At 49.6% G+C, this 15,845-nt stretch overlaps 2 protein-coding genes across 3 annotated transcripts in view; both read right to left on the reverse strand.

Annotated features, from left to right (window-relative positions):
• Tbc1d9b (TBC1 domain family member 9B) overlaps positions 1-4,731 on the reverse strand; it is a 37,144-nt gene extending 32,413 nt beyond the window's left edge. For both annotated transcript variants that reach the window (XM_055597138.1, XM_055597136.1), the window contains exons 1-2: positions 4,569-4,731; positions 493-603 (exon numbers count right to left, since the gene is read on the reverse strand). In XM_055597138.1, the coding sequence (XP_055453113.1) occupies positions 493-603; positions 4,569-4,686 (229 nt within the window). In that variant the 5' untranslated portion in view covers positions 4,687-4,731. The remainder of the gene's footprint in view (positions 1-492; positions 604-4,568) is intronic.
• Positions 4,732-8,619: 3,888 nt separating this feature from the next.
• The window catches only part of Rnf130 (ring finger protein 130), a 102,322-nt gene continuing 95,096 nt past the window's right edge, over positions 8,620-15,845 (reverse strand). Inside the window, exon 8 of the mRNA XM_055597214.1 lies at positions 8,620-15,373. Within this exon, the coding sequence (XP_055453189.1) occupies positions 15,264-15,373 (110 nt within the window). The 3' untranslated portion in view covers positions 8,620-15,263. The remainder of the gene's footprint in view (positions 15,374-15,845) is intronic.

Genomic DNA, 15,845 nt, shown 5'->3' on the forward strand with positions numbered 1-15,845 from the left:
CTCGATTTAAAGATGCTTCGCCCTGAACTGAACTGGGTGGACAGCACTGGGGCTCGTTCAGAGCAAGCATCTCTGAGGCCCTCCTCCTGTGAGGCGCACCCCCAGTGTTCTGCACCCTGGATACGAGGCAGCTCTCTAGCACTCTCCAGGGGGCTCATCCTCAACAGTGAAATCAACAGAGCAGACAACACATCACCCCATAGACTGAAACAACCCAGGTCATCAGATGAGCCCAATTTCTTACCACATGTGAAAAGTATCAAAATGCTGGGCATGGGGAAGGGAGAGGAGGGAGAAGAGGGGAGGAGAGAGGGGAAGCTGGGTCAGGATGTCAAGTAATTAAATTAATTAACAAAATGAAACAAACAAAAAAAGAAATAAAAAATTCTGCTTTCCTGGAGGGCCACCACGAGGTTCTTGATAGACATCACCCATCAATACGGGTTTCCCGCCCCACCCCACCAGTGTGACCTGATGATTCAGGACACTTACCACACGCCACAGTCCAGTAGACCTGTGAGTCCTGGGTCTGGTGCAGGATGCGGTAAGGGGCCACTCGGGCGCTGGAGTCTAGCACCACATCCAGGGTGCCCACGAGAAGACCTGTGGGCAGGGCAGAGAGGTGGAAGGTGAGAGCTCTGGGGGCCAAGCTGGGCCTGAGACAGCTCAGGCAGCACCATGTCAGGAAGGCCCGGCCTAGGCAGGGCTGCCCGGCCAGAGTCCTTACTCCTCACAGGCTTCCTGCCAGGGTCTCTCAAAGCTTTCCCTCCTGTTACTTCTGTTTATTTGCTTGGTTCAGAAACATTTGCAGTAGAGGACTCCTGACACAGGCCCTCAAGACAACGTGGCCTTAGCTGGCCTGAAACTTGCTAAGTAGATCAGGCTGGCCTTGAACTCATAAAAGATCTGTCTGTCTCTGTTTCCTGAGTGCTGGGGTTGTCCGGCTGCAGTAGACGTTTAACGGGACTCAAGGCTCAAAGAATTCTGGGAGGCTCTCTTGCAGAAAGAGACCAAATCAGGTTTGATTTCTTCATAGACATGGTCTCCAGAATCCCAGGCTGGCCCCAAACTCAGTAGCAAGGATGGCTTTGAACAGATCCTCCTGCTGTAACCCCCCCCTAGTGCTGGCATTACGCATTTGTGCCACCGTGCCTGATCTACGTGGTGCTGGGAGCTTTTGTGCGTGCAAGGCAAGCCCTCTACCAACGGAGTGGTACCCTAGGTGTGCGCGTGTATCAAACCCAGTGTTTATAGACGTAGGCAGGCATCCTAGCACCTACCTACACCCCCAGCTAAATAGTCTCTTTGAAGTGAGAAAATGTAACCGGTGCAGTGGCGCACGCCTGTAATCCCAGCACTCAGGGAGGCAGACGCAGGTGGAGGTCTGTGAGTTTGAGACCAGCCTGGCCTCACTCACACAAAGTGAGTTCAGGACAGCCACGGCTACACAGAGAAACCCTGTTTGGGAAAACAAAACAAAACAAAACAAAAACAAACAAACAAACAAAAAAACAAAGAGAAAAAAAGTGAGAAAATACAACAGATATCACAAAATCCAGAAAAAAATAACACAGTGCCTTTTTTTTTTTTTTTTTTTAATCTTTTTAATTTTTAAGACAGGGTCTGTGTCATCCAGGCCTAAACTCATGATCTTCTGCTTCACGAGGTGGGATCACCACACCTGGTTTACACACTTTATCTTTTATAATTGGTTTATTAATTTTTATCACTACTGCACAGTGGCACACATGAGGAAGTGAGAGGTTGGCTTTCAGGAGTTGTTTCTCTCCTTCCACCATGGAATCTGGGGACTGAATTCAAGTCTCTAGGCCTGCGCAGCAAGCCCCTGTATCCTCAAGCCATCTTGCTGGCCTCACACTACCCTTTAAGTAACTGCCAGATACATCTCTTAAGAATGTCCCTTCCTTCCTCACAGAGCAAGGACATGATAACGCCTTCCATATCAAACCCAGGAAGGCAATGGAGACTTTTCTTCCTGTGCTTATCAGCACACATTGCAATTCTGGGAAGCATGGCTCAACAGGACGGGGAAAACATCCTTTAGAATTGTCAGATTTTGAAAAACAGCTTTTTTTTTTTTTTTTTTTTTTGGGAACTGAAGCACTTTAGGGCATTACCACATACGCTTTGGCCTGATGACACACTTTGTGGCAGCGCTCTGTCAATATCATTTCCTGGCAAATCAGCAGGAAACCCCTATCTTCTAGCACTGTCTGTCTGATCCACTCTTCTTGATTACTCGAAGAAGTAAACGAAAAAAAACCCTGCCTGTTGTTCGCGCTTGAAATGTATTCCTTCCTTTTCAAGGAACTCCTGCCTCTGATGAGATCTGAAAATGTGCTCCTCTTTCTTGGCACACAAAACAATTTCTATTTATTATTCACCTTTAGTACTTTCCATTAACCTACAGGGTTTTTTTTTTTTTCACCTTTAATAAATGTAATATACGGTTGCAAAATAGATGCAGCCAAACAAATGGTTTCCTCTTTTGTCTTACTAAAAATGTAAAAAAAAAAAAAAGATGTCACTTTAGGTTGCAGTTAGAGATCTGGGGAGATGGCTCAGTTGCTAAAATGCCTACCTCGCAAGCAGGAGGATCTGAGATTGGCCCCCCAGCACCCACATAAAGATGGGCGTGGCAGCTTGTGTCTGTAACTTTACGTGCTGGGGGCAGAGTGGAGATAGATGCCTAGAATTCCAGGCCTGCCAAAGCTAAGTCATTGAGACCACCTCAAAAACAAACAAACAAACAGACAAACAGACACATGCAAACCTTACTAGCATTTGGAATAAACTTTTCAATGTTCACGTGGAGGTTTTTCTTTCAGTCTTGGGGGACATTCTTTTAGAGTCTCAGCATGAACTACTGTCACGGCCATATTGCAGGGCCTGAAACCCTTTAACCTGCTGACCACCTCCTTACGTCCACTCTTTAATGAGAAGTCCAGGCTGGCAGGCTATTTATTATCATCTTAATTATCCCCCCCCTCTTTTTTTTTTTTTTTTTTTTTTTTTTGAGACGGGGTCTCTCTGTATAGCCTTGGCTGTCCTAGAACTCACTCTATAGACCAGGCTGGCCTCGAACTCACAGAGATCCACCTGCCTCTGCCTCCCATGCACCACCGTGGCTGGCTTGTTCCATTATTTCTTATGTGTACGGCTGCTGTGTCTACATGTGTGTCTGGTGCCCATGTGTGTCTGGTGCCCATGGAGGCCAGAACAGGGGACTGGATCCTCTAGAACCAGAGTTATAGATGGTTGTAAGCCACCATGTGGGTGTTGGGATTTGAACCTGGGTCCTGCAGCCCTTAGGCCCTAAGCCACTTCTCCAGCCCAGGCTGGCCAGTGTTGAAGAGGCTTGAATAACCCTGCATTACTGATGGATCTCTTAGGAAGACAGTGCTCAGGAAGCTGTGATGGCACGGTGGTCATGGAAGGCCACACAAATCCGGCTCAGTAGGATTTGGGAGAGTTCACAGAATGGCTGAGCCAGTCCTCTGGAAGCTCAGCCTTGGAGGACACAGAACAATATAACAAAAGGGACTTGTCACACGGTATCCCGTGTTCCTCAGTGGCCTTAAGGTAGCTTCCAAGGTTGGTCTGTTCAGGAGGGCTGCTACCTAACTCGCAATAAACATTGGGTCCTGGAGGCTTAGCACCATCCAGCAATTGCCAGGCTCTTTGGGAAGGAGCCTGAATGTGGAAAAGAACATTGAGTTTTCTTGGAAAAGGTACAGTCCCTTCCACATTCAGAAGGAGAGGCCGGCGGCTGATGTCACCTATAAGAAGCCTCCAGCTGCATCTGGCAGGACTGTCAGCTGCCGCAATGAAAATCAGGGCATTTCACAGAGAATTCGCTTTATAAATAGGAAGATCTGGCACCCAGGAAGGTCCATGTCCTGGACTCTGCCGCAGGGCCAGACCTGTAGTACCCGACAGTCCCTGGAGCACAAGGAGCTTTGAGCAAATCCTGCTCAGTAGACTCCCACAATCCCACACGTCACACAAAGTCAGGAGCACCCACTCCAGCCGCTTCTGTGTGAGCGCGGTGGTGCCCGAACACCCAGGAAGGCACCTTGGGTAGCTCTGGGGGACGCTTCATAGTTACTGATAAAGAGGCAAAAGCAAGCCTTGGCTCGGGAGCGCTAATGGCATCAAGTGAGGAGAAGCCGGAGGAAGGAGAGCAGAGGTCAGGGCATCTTTGGTGTTCACAAAGAGACGATTCTTCCGTGATTTGGGAGTAAAGAAGGGGGCAAAAGAAAATCTGTGCTTATGCCACTTGGTCCCTCAGAGGCCAGTCGGAGAAACTGAGGCAGAGGGCGGGCTGGGGGGCCCTGCTGTCTTCGTGCTGCTAAGTCCCACTGCAGGAACGTGCACACGTCCCGTCCCGGCGAGGCCAATGCTGCCCTCCCCCTGTCGTCCGTCCCGGGACCGTCCTCCCCGGCCCGTCTTCCGACCCCTTGCGCCGCTGCGCGTGCCCGCAGGTCGGGTCCAGCTGCCCCGCTAGGCCCGGTGCGCGCAGGCCCGGCCGCCCGCGCCCCGCTCACCCGTGAGGCCGCCGCCCTTGCCGTGGCCCCGGCGCCGCTGCAGCACGAAGAAGGGGTTGGCGCGCTCCGTCACCCATAGCGCGTTGGCCACCAGCACCTCCTCCGGCGCGAGCCACATCGCGCAGCCGCTCGCACCGGGCCAGAGCCCGCGAGGCGGAAGCCCGCGCCGCCGTCGCCGCGCCCGAGTCGAGCCGAGCGGAGCCGAGAGGCCGGGGCGGGGTCGAGACGCCGGGCCGGATGGGTGGCTCCCCCTGGCGGCCGCGCTCGCTCACAACGCCGTCCTCCTTGGCCTCTGCTGGCCTCTCAGTCCCGCCCAACCCGCCAGCGCTGTCCAGTTTGTGGGGGAAATCGCATGCTCTCTGCCTACAGTGCAGCCCAGGCGGGTTAATGTTGCAAAGAGCGTCGGGAGGAGGGTTAGCAGGTCCCGGTCAGCTCAGGAATTTTGACGCTTCAGTCTAAGGTTGGACTCAAGTGCCCACTTGTCAGGAAGTGTCCCTGGAAATAAGTGCTCTCACCCCATCCGACAGATGGATCGGGGTGGCCTTGAGGCTGGGGTCACAGATGGGCACATTTTGGCATAAGCGGGCCACAGTATGAGCTAGGAGTGCGGAGCCGTGGTCTTCCCTCTCCTGGCCTGAAGGCGGCAGTCAGTCACAGTGCAAACCCACCTTCAGACTCCAGCCCAGGGCTGGACTGCGACTGGACTGTGAAACAAAATTATCAACTGCGGGCTCAGCGAACTAGAGGCCCCTGAAACAATTAAGAACAAGACAGTTCCTGACTCAGGGACGCTCTTGACTCCACCTGGACAACAGGTGTGAACCGTATTTATTTTGGTAAAAGCTAGGGAGACAGCTATAGGAGGTGTCCCATGTCACCTAGATGTGGCAGGAGGATGAAAGGAAGGAAAGGTAGATTCATCCTGGGAGGTCTGAGGTACTTTGAGGGTTTTCTTTGAAACGGGGGTCTCTCATATCTCTGTCTTTCAGCCTAGCCTCAAACTCTAATGTGTAGCTGTGGATGATCTCAGGCTCGCTGATCCCCGTTGCTAGGATCACAAGCATGTACCACCATGCTTATGTGGTGCTCGGGGTGTAACTGAGAACTTCACACATGCTGGGCAAGCACTCCGAGCTGCACCCACAGGCCCTTGATCGGGTTCTGCGGTTGGCATTCAACGGCGTGGCAGATGTAATGGGTGAATTACAACCTTCTGAAATGCAGCTTGCCACTCAGTCAGCTTTCTCCAAATGGAGACTGGCTTTCCTTAAGACTTTGAAGTACGCGATATACTCAGGTTATCCCGACAGAGCACACAGTAGTCGGTCAGCCTGGGTGTCTGTTATATTACTATGTGGGGGAGGGACTATAATATCCAAGTAGGAAAACAACTAAACTCATCATCTTGCACACACTAGATCTGCACTTCATCACATTCATGTGTTCTAACAATAAAAAATGAGAAAGATGGTTTCTCATCTTCTTTCACATTGATGCCACTGTGCTCCCTGGAGAATTCTACACTCAGGAATTTGGAAGTAAGCCAGGCATGGTGGTATACACCTTTACCTCAGGACTCGGGAGGTAGAGGCAGGTGGATCTCTGTGAACTTGAGACCAGCTTGGTCTATAAAACAAGTTCCAGGACATCCAGGGTTGCATAGAGATGCTGTCTGAAGACAAAAATATGTATATGTATATATAAAACAAAAAATTTGGAAGAAGGTGGTTGGAGAGATGGCTCAGCAAAAGATGGAAGTGCAGCTCCAGGGCATCTGATAGTCTCTTCTGGCTACTGACAGGAACAGCAATAGTACCCCCCCCCCACACACACACTCACACACACACACACACACACAAATTCTTGAGCATGTGCACATACACACTCACACAGAAATAAAAGTAAATCTGTAAACAAATTTAATTGGAATAATTATAAAAATTATAAAAAGAATTTGGAAGTACCTGAGGACCAGGGGCATGCCCGAGTTTGATCCCAGAACCCACATGGTAGGAGAAAAGCAGCACCTGTCAGTTGTCCTCTGACCTCTACAGAAATAAATAAATCGATAACTATGTATATGTGTAATTTAAAAATAATTTGGACGCACCTGTTACCTCCCTGCAGGTCAGTAAAGGACTGCCCATCCGTACTACAGGGGGGTGTCAAATGTGAGCATACTTCAGTATACGCAAGAGCCAAAAGACTGAGGTGCCCATCAACGGATGGACAAAGAAAATATGGTGTATCCCTCCATGCAATATTCAGCCATGAAATATAAGCTTCTGACATCCTTCAGGATGCATGGATCGTGGACATCGGAGGCTGAGACAGACTGATGGCACCACCTCCATCCCTGTGTGTATAACACACTCCTAGACCAACCTGGAAGGGCTTTACAAGGAAGAGAATATATGTTGAACACTCAATATGTGCTCAGCCTCCATCTTTTTTTCTCTTTAATTCCTTTTGTGATTTTATAGTCTATAACATTTACCTGACTGATAAAAATGCAAAATCCAGGTTCTGACACAGTTGCAGGGTTTAGCAGTCAGCAATGTGATCTAATTCCAGAACCCTTTCATCATTCCGGATGGAAACCCTGTTCTTATCCCAGTCGGTTACTCCCCGCCTTTCTCTTCCCGTAATAACCACTAATCTGCTTTTGCCTCTGTGAGCTGCCTGTTCATGTGCATGAAATAATCTGTTCTATCATGTCTGGCTTCTTCACTTACCATCATGTGCCCAAGATCCACCCACGTCATAGCATGTCAGTATGTCAGTGACGTCTTTAAATGGCCGAGTACTGCAGGGTTGGGATACGCCACATTTTGTTTTTCCATCAGTTGATGGACAATTCAGTCTCGTGGCTCTTAGTAATATTATCATAAGCACTGTGTACATCTTTAAGAAGATTTCCCCTCTGTGTGTCTGAATACGTGGCGTATTTGCATGCAGGTGTGTGTGATCATGCGCATATGTGTGGAAGCCAGAGGAGGGGACTGAGCATTCTCTGCTGTCACTCTCTACCTACTTCTCTGAGGCAAGGGTCTTTCCTTGAATCTGGGGCTTCTGTTTCTCGGCTAGGCTGGAAATCTGAAGCCCCATCAATCCTCATCCCTCAAGCTGGGGGCACAAGTATGCTCGGTGTGCTTGGCTTGTTACACAGAGTCTGGGATCCAAACTCCAGTCCCCACGAGCAGCAAATGCTCTTACTGCTGAGCCATCTCCAACCCCTGTGCACAAGTTTAGATGAAAGTGTTTTTATTTCGGGTATGATGAGAACCAATAAGATGAGGATTAAGAGCAATACTCTTCTCTTTCTGTTTCTCTTTCTCTGTCTGTCTATCTCTCTCTAGACAGCATCGGTCTATGTAGCTGTTACTGTCCTGGAACTCTCTGTGTAGGCCAGGCTGGTCTTGAACTCACAGAGATCCACCTGCCTCTGCTGTCTGAGTGCAGGGATTAAAGGCGTGCACCACCACCACCACCACACCCAGCCTTGACTTTTTTCCTTGAATTCCAAAGGATGTTTAGAGTTTGCTTATTTTTGTCCTACGTGTATGGTGTTCTGGCTGCATGTGCACCACGTGTGCCTGGTACCTTCAGAGGCCAGAAGAGGTAGCTGGATCCCCCGAGACTGGAGTTACAGCACCATCTGGGTGCTGGGACTTGAACCCAGTTCTCTGGAAGAGCAGCCAGTGCTCTTCATCACTGAGCTGTCTCCCCGGCCTGATAGCCAGGCTTCCGAACAACCAGCAGACTCTTTCAAAGCAGCTGTAGTTATGTGATATTCTCACAGTGTGTTAGAGCTCAAGTTCGCCATGGTTCAACACCTGACTAGCCGTTTCTAGAGTGTGTGAAGTGGTATCATTGCAGTTTGGATTTATAGTTCCTGCCGTATCTGCTTTAGCCAGTTTGGCTCTTTTTGTCACTTGGAACTGCCAAGAGTACTCCACGTGATGACACGAGCAGCTTTTTCAATAGGGTTTTATTGAAACGGTTACGTTAGCAAATTCCACACATACAGGTGTACACTATTGGCGGTGAGGTGCATGCCAGACAATTTCTACTCAATTACACTTACATCAGCCATGTGGGCCTATGAGCTGTGCTGCCCACTTCCAGGGGTTGACAGACCCGATTGTCAAGAAGCCAGCTCACATTGTATTTGCACGTGTCTGTGTTCCTGACAGGGTAACACCCCTACAATGAGCCCTGCATTAAGCTAATGGGCAATTTTGTTTCTTGAATACTTGATGTGTGCTCTTTCTGGCACAAACCATCCCGCCGGTGAAAGAAATTCAAATACGTAGTGTCCCTCTCACCCTCAAGGTGCTCCACCTTGCCATTCCTCTTAGGTGTAGTCTGAGCTTCCACACCCAGAGTTACCTGTGCTCGGGTTAGAAAAATAGTTTTGTATGCCATCCACTGAAATGTTGTGCATAGTCAGTAGGGACCTGGGGTGAGCGGGGTTCTTCGAATAACCCAGATACGAGAGGGGTGACTTCAGTGTTTTCTATGAGTGTAAAAACTACTGAGGGTCAAAAACAGCTGCGACACAGGGAGCCTGGAATTTAGACAGACTGCTCTCCTTTTTCAGGAGCAGGGTACGATTATGAGGTGATGGCTTTCTCCACCCCACACCCACATCTCCTCCCAGCCTGGACTCCTTTCTGTTTCTGTAAACAACGCTGGTCCAGTTTCCTTGGATGAGGTATGGCCACTCAAGGGTCCACCTCACTCCCTATGCTAGGCTGAAGATACCAGAGTCTACCCCAAGCCCCAGCCAAGACAGCTGTCCCCTAGCTGGGTTAGCAAGCTAGCTGGGGCTGCCAGGGAGGTGGCATGTGTCAGTGAAGAACCAGGCCATAGCTAGTGACTGAAGCATGAAGCATGGGTGGCAGCTGGCAGGTGCAACTTGCTTACCTGAAGGGAAAATATGGCTTGTGATGTCACATTTTATCCAACCTCCCATATATATGTTTTAAGAACACATGACTTTGATTCACATGTTTATCACAGGCCTGCTGGGGCCCACCTGGCCTGTCTTCATCAAAGGTTCAGTACCTTTGATTGGTATAGGACCAATATTTTGGTTCAGTCATTAGAAAAGTCCTTTAATATCATAATGTAAATACATTTAGACTTAGTTGTGGATAAAGGGTAATTTCGAAAGTGAGAATTCAGTTCTGTTGGATTAAATTTGTAAAAATGTAGCTCAGTACAGTGTTAACTGTTGCCAGCAGGTAGAATCAGGCGAGGGTCGCTGACAGGAAGGGGGAGCTAGCGAAAGCCACTGCAGGCTTGTGGGTGGCCACCATGTCCCTTCCCCATGCATGCACCTGCCCAGCAAGTGGACTTGAGGGGACTGGAGAGAAACGAGCCATGTCAGCGTCGAATGTTCTAGGGATGCGGGAAGGCGGGGGGGGGGGGGGGGGTCAACTACAGGAGAGGGTGTACAATGATGCTTGGCAGCCCCGCCTCTCCTCAGGAGGGGAGCCAGTGCGGTCTGCAAAGGCGCTAACTGCTGGGTGAGGGCGCTGCCTTCTGGGTGAGGGCGCTGCCTTTAGCTCCAGCCTTTACCGATGCTTCTGAGAAAGATCATTCTTTTAGGCTGTGAAATGGTGTCTCAGCCACCTCAAGCCTGTCTTAAAGAGTCAATAGTAGGAACCTGGGCGATCCCAGGGCAGAGGCCCAAGTTACTCTGGCAGCAATGAATCCTCCTGAAAGTTCAATACGTGAGTTGTACAAAGTCCAAAGGCTATTCTGTCTTTGCCATCTGTTTCTTCTTCCTTCCCCAAGTCAGTGTGAAGAAAGCAGGAAGAAAAATAACTGTAGAACTGCAGGAAGATAATCAAGGGGATGAGCAGCCTCCACAGGGCCATTTTAGGGCCCTCAGAACCATGTCTGTAGTGTAGAACTGTCACCCTCTTAGGAGCTGAGTCTGACTGCTCCCTCTGCCTTTGCAGTCACTACAGGCTGGTAGGGTCACAGCTCTGGAAAACACAGGTGACTGCTTTCATCCCAGGCCTGCTGGGGCCCACCTGGCCTGTCTGGGATCACACCTGGAGACGAGGGCAACCTATCAACTCTGACAGAGACCTGAAGGAATTCCTTGGCTACAAGGGGCCTCCAGACCACAAACTTCAGCCCTGACACTCAGGCTCCAGGAGGCTGCTGTGACCTCTAAATACTGCGGTCTGCAGAGGGCCAAGGGTCCAGCCAGTCAGAGGCAAGGAGTCCGCAGGAGCAGCTTGCCCCTGTGCTTTGCTTTTCCCTCTGTTTCCAGGGACCACCATGCATTGTCCTGTGCTACAAACACAGGTGTCTTTGTCCCAACACTCCTTCTGGTCCTTTTCTGACATTACAACGCTTACAGCCTGTAAGACATTTTCCCAGTCTGGCAGTAATCTCAAACATATCCAAACACCCTAATACACTCCCCCCTTTCCGGACAGGTTAAATGAGGGCTGTGCGGGAGTTTTGGGATAGTGCACCCACAGGGCCCAAACAAGGCAGAACTCCATGTCCTGTTTGTAAGCACTGCCCTCATCTGGATTGGGATGGAAAGGCACTTGTTTCAAGCCGTGTGTCAGGACAGCCACCCTGGGATAAGGATTCCTTATTCTCACCTCCTCACACTCCCTTAGAGAGGGACTGAGTTTGAGTTGACGCGCACAGACGTCCAATTCTGAACACTGGAGAACGAGAGCTGGCAAACCCACCTTTCTTGAAGGGGGAAACCAGGCGCAATCACTTTTCTTCATCAGTGTCTCCAGTAGCCTTTTTTGTGGGCTGTACATACCAATCAATGCTCCCTAACCCAGCTTCTCTCTGGCTGGCACCATCATCCTACTTGAGGGTCCACCTCTGCCAGGGTGAGCATGTGTGCCTAATGCACTTATGTCTGCACAGGGTTGAGGAGGGGAAGATGCAGAGCCTCCCAGGAACTGTGATCACATAGAGATCACTTTGGGGCTGGGTTTAATGGGCTCTTCCAGATCCCACTAATATTCATCCAATCACTGAGATTAAAAATCTGCCTTCTACTTCTATCTCACAGCACCCCTTGTTTTCCTATGGTTAGTTAGCTCAGTTTGGGGTCCCATGGTCCCAAGCCAAATGCTAGCATGCCAGCCTCCTGCAGGCCCATCTGCCCTCTGCCTCTCATACAGCCTACAGCTCAGTGTTCTTTTTCCAAGAAGACCCAGATGCTCCCTTGCCCCAGAAGGAGAGATGCCAGTTTAAGCTCAAGGACCTTGCCTTACTCCTGTTCCTCCTCATGGCCCTTCACCCAGATTCAGCAGGCTGCACTGCCGCCCTCTCCACCCATGCCCTGGGAACTGTCTCTTCAAGCCTCACCCTCATTTCATTTGCTCTCACCCTGCAGACTGTTGCCAACAAGCCAGTTTTCGGGAAAGCCAAATATGCTCAACCACTGAGATGCACCCCCAGTCCCCTAAGCCTTCATGTCTACTCCATCTTAACTCTAAGTGCACACGTACAGTACAAAGTGAGAACATGATAAAAAGTCTGTTGACAGGCTAGACGTGGTGGCAAACACCTTTAAAACCAGCATTCAGGAGGCAGAGGCAGGCATGTCAGAGTGAGTACTAGGACAGCCAGGGCTACACAGAGAAACCCTGTCTTGAAAAACCAAAAAAGAAAAGGACAACAGAAAACAAAAGGCAAAACAAGAGAAAGACAAAATTAACTCTATGGTCTTGCCTTTCCCTTCTAAATGCCACAGTTTTAAATTCGGCAATTTCCTTTCTTGACATTTCTGAACAATGACCCCTTGTCAGGAGGACTACTGATGTGAAATCAGTCTTGTTTCCTTGTAGCAGGACGAGGCCCCTTACAGCAAGGGTTAGCAGTGAAAGAACAGGTGGCTTTCCCTCAGTTTGGTGTCATTTAGGGTATAGATGAGTGAAATCCTGGATTCAAGGGGTAATAAAACTAGGGGGGGGGCTATAAAGCCATAGCATATGGCAATTAGTAAGATTCAGCGATCTTTTGTTTAACACCTTTCTGACTTCATCTTTTGGCATCCAGTGCTGTTATGCATTGGGGCTGAGGGGAAGCACAGGCTCAGGTTCATGATGGATTGGCCTTCAGGGATGTGCCTTACAGATGCTCCCACAAGGGAAGGACAAGAGGAGCCAGAAGATGGAGGCCTTGGGGGGAGTTTTCACCTATTGATGGTAGGGCCTGTTTTCCTAAGAGGGGAACAAAGGTGGGGCCCTGGCTGGATCTACTCATGACTTCTGGAGAACCTCTGGAGATTTTACACCTGGATGTCCAGGCCAGTCAGCTCTCCTTTCTCCCTGAAGTAACAGGACCACAGCAGCCCCTCCACAAGGAAGCTAAGTACCTCAAAACCTTAAGCCTCCGCATACATGCTGCTGCAGCCAATTTTGCAGCGAATGCTGCCTGTGGCTGCAGATCCTAATGGGTGTGTGTTCTGTGGCATCTGCCAGGAATGGTTCTGCACCCACCTAGGCTTCATGGGGTGTCCCCTTGTCATAGCTCCTGGTGGGAAGCCATTATCCTTTGTACTTCCAAAGCATGTGTCCTCAACAAAGAAGCCAGTGCCCTCAGGACAAAGACAGGAGGACATTCTGGAGCTGAGGTGAAGGTGGCCCCAATTTTCAGGAAAAGAGGGTCAAGCTGGTATGGGGAACACTATAAATTCATTCATAAGAACTGCCTCCTTGGCTGTTTACAATGAACATGTGCCCCAGATTTTCCAGGGATTCAAACACACTGTCTCAGTAGATTTTAGAGGACTTAATTAAAAAATTTCCCCCAAGTGATTCCGGTCCTTTTTTTAGTAAACTGTCTAGAGTGGAACTTAACTCAACTAAGACAGTTGAGACCTGAAAAAAAAAAGAACTGAGTCACTGGGATCTGAGTTTTGGTTATGGAGAGGGTAAGGCCAGGCTATGGACAACACGGCCGTGGCAGCATCCATCTGTCTGCACACCAGACACCTCTGCCTAAGCCTCCACCCTGGGTCACTGTGTCTCCTGCTGTCACTGAGAACCTGCCTTTCAGAACGATAATCTATTGAAACTTTATCAAAAATATTTTTTATAGTACAAAGACTATAAAAAGGAAAGACAAAAGCCCTTGGTAAGCAGTAAAGAGTGAAAGCAGTTAAGACCTTGGAGGTCAGCCCTGTCCAGCCTCGAAGTACTCAAGCAAAGTGTGGGGGCTCACCCTGCCACTATGTTCTCACAGGCTGTCAGCACTCGGGTTCTCTGGGGGTCTGTTTCAGGCACAGGAGCACCCGAGGGATCTTAGTGACATGTTACAAGACACTGTGAAAGAGAAGAAGCCACATGTGTGAGGATGGGATGTATGCACCTCAAACTTAATGACCACAGAGCTAATAAAAGTGACAGGGAGGGAGCCTCCCCCTCTGCTGGCTGTGTACACACACACACACACACACACACACACACACACACACACACACACTTAGACACGGGAGCTGCATTCTCCTAACAAGGGTCTGGACACCTTCACAGCTGTGGTGAGAAGCAGGCTGACCGTGGCACGACCTTCTGCAGAAAGGAGGTGATTTGCTGATCCTGGTCCCACACTGCAGGTCACAAGTTTCTTATATGTTACCTTGATGTGTCATTCTGGATTTGTGGAAAGAACACACATGTGCCCAGTGTCCACCATGCTCCTACAGCATCTTCTTCTGTAAGTCTGGCTGCCAGCACTCCTGTGTTTCTTCATATTGGTGCTGAGGCTGGATGGATGGCACTAGATTGGACAATCAAGATGGAGGGGGTCCCCTATCTGGTATTTAATAGTAGGATGTTGGTTTGCACGACCCAATAAAACATTCAAAACCATCTGGTGTTGATGACTGTTAACCCTGCCCCCTGTGGTCATCGTGCCAGCTCCTGGTGTCAACTCCCCATATATATCATAGGTAGTGGAGAGAGATGCCTTCCGTGTCTAGTGTCTATGTAAATACTTGTCATCTTATGTCACGCTTGTCACAGATGCTGGAAAACAACACAGCCATGACTGTCTGATCCCGTGATAGCAGACTCTGGCCCCAAGGCCTGTGTCCCCCAAGCATGGGGGGCAGCAGGTGGTCAGAGTCTCAGAGGGGGAAAGGAAGATGAAGCTTCTCTGGGAGAACTTCCCGTGGGTAGAGGCCTTTTACCAGGAAATACGGTAAGAGACAGGACAAAGTGAAGCAGGCCAAGGAGCCCTGATTCATACTCTGCATTGCTGGGACATTTCATCTGCAGGCTTTCCTGTGCATGAGAGGACCATGAACTATATTTTACAAAACCCAATGCCACCCTGACACAGAACAGTGTGCGACTGTTTGGGGACACGGACACATTTGCAACACACGCATCATTAACCCCTGGCCCTACCTCTGCTCTGGAAACGGCAAGGCTCGTGAGGTACCCATGCTCAGAGGTTGCTCTGGGTAGGTGTTCAGTACCATGAGGCTCACCTGGGCAATAACGCTGTCCTCAGACCTCACCTTGGGCAACTCTGCAATTTAACCCTGAACTCCAACTTGCGCCCAGAGGTACTGCCATTCTTCCAAAACGGATGATGACAGAAGAATACAAAATAAGAAAGGTGACCATAAATCAAATCTCAAAAGGAGAGAACCCCCAACAGCCCATTTTTTTTTTTTTTTGTTTAAAATCAGGTTTTGTTCTCATCATACATGTCCAAGGAAGGTTCAATTGTGGAGAATTCACTCTCGTACACGAGGCTGCGAGGCGACAGAGAGTTCCGGTGAAAGAAGTGCCCACCTGAAGGAGGAACAAGAAAAACAGACTTAGTGCAGCCTCAGTCTGGGTCCACAGGACCTTGGAGGAGGATGCTGATCAGCTTCTAACTGCTGCATTTTCTCCAGGGTCTCCTTTGCTGTGGCCTCCTACCATTAGATGAAGAATATTGTAGGCATTATGTCTCTCAGTGCCGGGGCTGGAATGCAGGGCCTCTGACTAGCTAGAACAGCCCTATACCACTGAGCTGCCTCTGTGCTCTGCAAGCATGACTGACTTGGTTTTTTGTTTATTTTTGAAGACTGGCCTTGAACTCATTGTAGCTGAAGGTGACCTTGAAATTCTGATCCTCCTGACTCTATGATTTCCTGAGTCTGGGCATTACAAGCATGTGTTACCCCATGTAGTTTGCCTGGCGTGCACCAGGATCTGGTGCACGCCAGGCAAGCACTCTGCCAACTAAGCCACACCCCCAGCACTTGGTAGGCTTATGTTA

Source organism: Psammomys obesus, unplaced genomic scaffold (assembly GCF_907164565.1).
Source record: "Psammomys obesus unplaced genomic scaffold, mPsaObe1.curated_primary_1811, whole genome shotgun sequence".
Classification (NCBI taxonomy): Eukaryota; Metazoa; Chordata; class Mammalia; order Rodentia; family Muridae; genus Psammomys; species Psammomys obesus.